Raw genomic sequence first — 6,800 nt, forward strand, 5'->3', positions numbered from 1 at the left:
ATTAAAGCTTAATTTACGAGTGCAAATCTACCTTTGAAGCTTAACTTTATGATGCGTAGATACTATTATCACTTAACCCTAATTGTAAGGTTTCTATTAAAGCTTAAAACTTAAAAATGCAAGGTAATCACTAAAGCTTACATCTAAGTACAAAATTACTATTAAAGCTTAGCTTACGAGTGCAAATCTACCTTTGAAGCTTAACGTTATGATGTGTAGATATTCTTATCACTTACCCTAATTATAAGGTTTCCATTAAAGCTTAAACCTAAAAATGCAAGATAATCGCTAAAGCTTACATCTAAGAGCAAAGTTACCATTAAAGCTTAGCTTACGAATGCAAATCTACCTTTGAAGCTTAGCTTTATGATGCATAGATACTCTTATCACTTACCATAATTGCAAGGTTTTCATTAAAGCTTAAAACCTAAAAATGCAAGGTAGTCATTAAAGCTTACATCTAAGTGCAAAGTTACCATTAAATCTAAGTTTACGAGTGCAAATCTACCTTTGAAGCTTAACTTTATGATGCGTAGATACTATTATCACTTAACCCTAATTGTAAGGTTTTCATTAAAGCTTAAAATATAAAAATGCAAGGTAATCACTAAAGCTTACATCTAAGTGCAAAGTTACCATTAAAGCTTAGCTTACGAGTGCAAATCTACCTTTGAAGCTTAACGTTATGATGCGTAGATACTCTTATCACTTATCCTAATTGCAAGGTTTCCATTAAAGCTTAAACCTAAAAATGCAAGATAATCGTTAAAGTTTATATCTAAGAACAAAGTTACCATTAAAGCTTAGCTTACGAATGCAAATCTACGTTTGAAGCTTAGCTTTATGATGCATAGATACTCTTATCACTTATCTTAATTGCAAGGTTTCCATTAAAGCTTAAAACCTAAAAATACAAGGTAATCACTAAAGCTTACATCTAAGTGCAAAGTTACCATTAAAGCTTAGCTTACGAGTACCAATCTACCTTTGAAGCTTAACTTTATGATGCGTAGATACTCTTACCATTTAACCCTAGTTGCAAGGTTTCCATTAAAGTTTAAACCTAAAATGATGCACATAAACCTTCCTAGTATTAAAACACATTTAATTAAACCTACTAGAAATGAAGATTATCTCCTCTAAGCAAGAGGGATATGGGGTTGAAGTCCTTCTTGAAAAGATGTGAAGCTCAAGGAGGAAGGAAGGGATTTATGGTGAAGAGGAAGGAGAGAGAGGAGCTTCTTCACAAAACCCTCAAGGATTTTAGCCTTCAAGAGAGGAAGAGAGTTGAGGGTTTGGCCTTCAAGAGAGGGAGAGAGCAAGAGCAAGATTTAATGGAAACCTTGAGTTACTTAAGCATAGTCTTGAGCATGGCAAGTATGCAAGTAGCTTAACAATATGTGTGTGTAAAAATACAAACGAGAGGGGGTCCTTATTGGACCCCAAATTCTCTTCTCAAATACTATTGGACCCTATTTCTCTTCTCAAATGCTATGGGACCCCAATTTCTCTTCTCAAATGCTATTGGACCCCAATTTTCTTCTTAGTTCTTATCTCTTAACTTTACCTTTCAATTAAGTTAGTCCCTTTTTCTCCTAGTTCTCGATCTAGATCAGTTCCCACGCGGATTTTCACGAAGAAGTATAAAAATAATTTTAATCTTAAAGGAAAAATATAGGGATGACGTAATTTTTTATCTGAAATATCCGTGTCTTTTTATTCTGGAGTAAAGTCTCGTTGTCCGTATATATTCTTTGTCGGTGTTGCTTTTCGAAATTATTTTCTAGGCTGAAAAAATTCTAAATGGTTCTAAGGTTTAGGGAGGGACCTTACAGAAGGAAAGAGCTTAAACCCTTGCAAGCACATGCACACAACCAAGAGAGCACACAATAGAGAATCTGAAATCTGCTTCATCTTCTTCACTCTTCAAAATGATGACAAGGTCTTTAAACGTAAGTAGGAAATACATTATAATAAAAGGGTATATGCAATCATCAATGTGAAATTGCTCTAGAGTGAGCTAGCAAGATAAGGGCCATCACTCTGAGTAGGTAGACCAAGTTGTAAAAGTCCATCTATAGTAGCACTCATAGTGATCTTCACGTATGCTGTCTCATGTCATACAAAAGAAACTAGTAACCAAGCAAGCTACAATCCTCTCATGCCAAGTTCTGGGGATTCATGCAATAAAGTGCTTTCCTCAAGTTACATCCATAATCAAGATGTCTCACATTTCTATATTCCTATGATTGCTCTAGATAGATCTCTTCTTGCAAGGCACCATGCAACAATGCACCTTCGTATACATTTGATGCAAAACCCAACGCTTTGCTGCAACTTCTATAGTAATGATATGAATAGTAGACATCTTAGCCATGAGACTGATACTCCTTATCATGAATGCCGTAAATCAATGCATAGCCCTTTTGCTACCAATCTAGCTTTGTATTTTCTCACTGTACTAGTTGCATTGTGTTTCATCTCTTAAAGTTATCTACATCCAACCACATATTTTCCGTTGAAATTGGCACTAAATTCAAGGACAACCATCTTCTCATCTATAATTTGATTCTAGTTCAGATATCCAACAAAATCCTCAAAAAATGCTCTCCATCTTGCACAATCTTTGCCATATATGGACAATGGCGAGCCACGTAACTATTACAAATCAATTTCTACATAAGATTCCTTACTCTTCAAGATCAATGCCATGTGCCCTTCTTTCACTTGGTCTCTTCACAAAGGTATACTAAACTCCTCATCAAGGGTTTGCTCCAAGCCACTTGAATCATCCTCATAATGACCTATACTCAAATTTGGCATTCTTGTGGCATCATCCACCTTCTCTTTCCTTTCTTTGATACATCTCTATAATGTTGTTGGAAAAATAAGAACAAGGGACACCTCTATAGCAACGTCTCCAATAGCACTCAACATAGAATATTGGCAAGAAAAAACATGTCAAAAAAACCTCCAAAAATCACCATCACAAAGCCATGTGATCCCTTGGGAAATTTGTTGGCACTCCCCACCCAAGACAGACCACCCATAGCTAGAAAGCACCGGTCTTGGGGAATTATGGAGCAAGCCAACCAATTCACTTGAAGACAACAAGCTTCCTCTTCCACAAATCAACACCAAGAGACCACAAAATCCAACATATCTTCCTCAATGTGCGTGCATAGGCTCTAACCACCTGCCACACGTTGGTGCAACTGAAGTGTGTTAACCATAACAGAGGACACATGCAAGGATGTGTATGCCTATCAGTGCAAGCTGGAGTGTTAAAGCAGGTGTGAAGGCCCTGGGCAGGCAAGTGGTAGTGAAAATGTATGATCAATTCGGGTTTTTAGGCCAAGAAGGCTCCAAACAGGGCCAATTGGGATTGCAGGTCCAAGTGTTCAAAATGTGGGGTTCATGCTTGGAATGTGGAGCTCAAACTGCTCAAAGTGCTCAATGTGGATTGGTGATCGAAGTCCCGCAGAGCAAGTTATGAGCTTTTGAAGATTTCACGGGGGCTACTTCTGGCATGTTTTGACCGCCTCCAAAAGCGTGCCATCTGTTGGTTTTTGGGGCTCGCTAGGGTTTGCAGAGGTAGTGTGTGATGATGAAGTCGACCGGAAGTGACAGCTCCTCAATCGGTGCTTGAGATGTAAAGATATTGCCAATTGGAGTTGACGCTTGTGGAGGTGACCTAAAAATATGGAGTTTTTTTACCATTTTGGGAGTTTACTTTAATTCAAGGTCGCGCGCATGAGAGATCGCCGCAACGGTAACGGGAAGAAAAAAAATTTTCTTCTTCCTCTTTTTAGCTGGCAATTGTTGTATTAGACATTGATTAATGATTGTTCTTTTGGAAAGAAAAATAACGCATTACAACTTGAAACTTAAAATGTTTTTAAGCTCAATAAATATTCGTTTACATTCACATTCAGATACATCTGGTTATCAACTCAGATATGAGATTTCATGAGATACAAAGAAATGACGAGCACTCAAGACTAGATGTCTAGAAGGAGATAGTTTCTTCAAAATTGGGATGGACTCTAATAACACATTACAGCTTGAAATTTAAGGTGTTTTTAAGCTCAGTAAATAGTCATGTTCAGATTCAGATTCGGATACATCTGGTATTCAACTCAGGTATCCGATTACCTCAGATACAGAGAAATGAGGAGCACTCAAGACTAAATGTGTAGAAGGGGATAATTTCTTCAAAATTGGGATAAGCTCTAACATCTAAGAACAATGGATGACTAAGACTTTCCCTTCTCTACCGCATAGTCGAGGATGACTATGATTTCAAGAGAGGTAATGTCATAAAAACTAATATCTAACTGTTCCAAATGATTTTTCTATATTGAAATGATTATTTGATGTGGGAAAATAAAAGACCGGTAAATTATTTGGATGCAAATTAAAAGAGAGGATTATCCAACTTACACGATCGAGACAAGATGCATCCTCGAGACGATGCACATTTTGCAGGGCGTGGCAGACCTCGGTAACAAGCTCGCACAAAAGGCTCTCGGGAAGGCAACGATATGCTCTTGGGCAAGAAAGATCAACGTTAAGGGGGGGGGGGGGGGGGGGGGATTTTTTATGAAAGTCCGCATTCTTGAGAAGAGAGCACACGAGAAGGGGAGAAATCCCAATACTACATCCTCGAAAAAAGAGCGCACCGGGGGGGAAAACCAATGCTCGCGTTCTCGGGAAGAGAGCGCACGGGGAGGGGGAAACCCCAAACTACCCACGTTCTTGGGAAGAGAGCGCACGGGGAAATGGTGAGAGCAGTGAATTAACAGATTTATGCCATTCTCAATGAGGCTGCAAAGCCTTCTATATTATCTCTCAGCCAAAGCAAGGGGTTAACAAACTCCAATGCCTTTTTTTACTTCCCATTCTAATAAGCCTTTAAAAATTATAAATTTCAGCCATCTAACGTCAACAAAACTTCTACAATCTAACTGATTGAGCATTTGGTTTCAATGGAATCCTATGCTGTCACAATGAAAGTCCCAACAAGGAGGGCCCTCCTCTCCACTCTCTTGCTTCATCTGCATACCACTTATGGATGGTTAGACACGAGTGTCATAGAGTATGCTGCTGATCCTGATTTCAAAGATGTCATATCAGCCCTTGCACTAGGGAAGAACGAACAACCATTCACTCTTGAGGATAGTTATCTCCTCTTTGGTAATACAATAAGCATCACAGACTCACTTTGCGAGAAAATAATGTATGAATCCCATGTCCCTCCTTATGCGGGGCATAGAGGGTTTCAATCTACCCTATGAGAAGTAGAAACGTACTTCTACTGGCCTTCCATGAAGAGAGACATACAAGAGTATGTTTCAAAATGCGTGGTATGCCAAAAGACGAATTTTGATAGAGAGAAGCAAAACCTATATTGCTTCAGCTATTGCCAATTCCTAATTCACCATGGTAGAGCATAACCATGGAATTTTTCTTCGAAAGTCTATCCATGGGAATGGAAGAACATGGACAATAGTCGACAGGTTTGGCAAAGAAGCCCATTTTATACCTGTCAGACTATTAAGGCACACCAAATGGCAACTCTTCATATCACAGCTTTTCAAATACCATGGCTTGCCAACATCTATCGTGTAGGCTAGAGATCTTAAAATGACCAATAATTTCAAGAAGAGTCTCTCTGAGAATCTACGCACAAGGTTCGACTTATCTTCGGCCTATCATCCACAAACGAAAACGAATGGCCAAAGCAAGATAAAACGAATGGCCAAAGCAAGATAGCCAACCTTACAATCCTTGATCTACCAAAGCCTATGTCATGGAAGTAGATCAACGCTCCCAATACTGTACATACTTCTACAAGTAAAGCACCTTTTGAGATCATAGAGGGAAGATCCAAAAGTCCCCTGCTACTTAAGGTACATGGAAAGATCTTCGTTGCCGATGAGTATAGCTCAGATTTACAAAAATCTTTCAACAAGATTAAAGAGGCTATATCCATATCTCAACAAAGGCAAAAGACTGTTGCTAACAAGCAAAGAAGAGCCTTGACCTTTAAGGAGAATGATTGGGCCTTGCTTGATAGGGCTCTTGAATCGCCAATGCTGTCTCGATCGGGGCCACTTATGCAGATTCCTTTGTTGAACCTCCGTCCTTGTCATGCAACTTGCACCTGCAAGCATATCACAACAAGAATACACGTGCAATATACCCTAGATATGGAGATTCGAGGACCACCATTAGTACAAGGTTTTAAAACCATCACAATCTCCTTCAAAAACCTACATGTTGGCAAAAGAAACACTTCTATTACCTGCAAGAATCCGATGAATGCATTTTTGGAAGCTGACCACTTACATGCAACACACTTTCCTTCCATATTGTGGTGTGAAGAACCACAAAGAAAAAAGTCCAACCAAGCGATCAAAGTTGCTAAAGATGTTGCAGGAGAGCCTATGTTCCAGAAAACTTGTCTGCCCAACTTTATGAAAAATCCCCTTTCTGCTTGCTTGACTCGACCATGAAGGTACTTGCCAGGTTCACAGGCAATAGACATTAACGTTAATAATTCAAAAACATATGAAACACAGGCACTAGCGTACATCGCAACGTTTAGGTCAAACTTGCTACCTTTGATGGCCATTAAGACGTGTTCACTATTACTGACAATGGCACGCCATTGCATCAATAAGCAAATGATCAAATTCGGAAGTTTCATGGCACCCGCATCCACATAGAGCCATAAACCAGTGCAAGTGAGGGTGGCACGAAAAAAGTTAATGTGGCAGCCAAATTGCATCTAATAA

General features: G+C 39.0%; 1 protein-coding gene across 1 annotated transcript; it reads right to left on the reverse strand.

Annotated features, from left to right (window-relative positions):
* Positions 1-4,616: 4,616 nt before the first annotated feature.
* LOC147461829 (uncharacterized) lies at positions 4,617-6,793 on the reverse strand. The gene has a single exon (XM_086509258.1). It carries the CDS (start codon positions 6,791-6,793, stop codon positions 6,152-6,154), a length of 642 nt encoding a protein of 213 aa, XP_086365384.1. The 3' UTR covers positions 4,617-6,151.
* Between the last annotated feature and the right edge of the window lie 7 nt (positions 6,794-6,800).

The sequence above is a fragment of the Adiantum capillus-veneris genome, chromosome 3 (assembly GCF_014529385.1).
Source record: "Adiantum capillus-veneris isolate H3 chromosome 3, ASM1452938v2, whole genome shotgun sequence".
In the NCBI taxonomy this organism is placed as follows: Eukaryota; Viridiplantae; Streptophyta; class Polypodiopsida; order Polypodiales; family Pteridaceae; genus Adiantum; species Adiantum capillus-veneris.

What these genes read in the sequence shown, in the direction of transcription:
- LOC147461829 (XM_086509258.1), bottom strand. Translation starts at nt 6,793, where the DNA reads ATGCAATTTGGCTGCCACATTAACTTTTTTCGTGCCACCCTCACTTGC.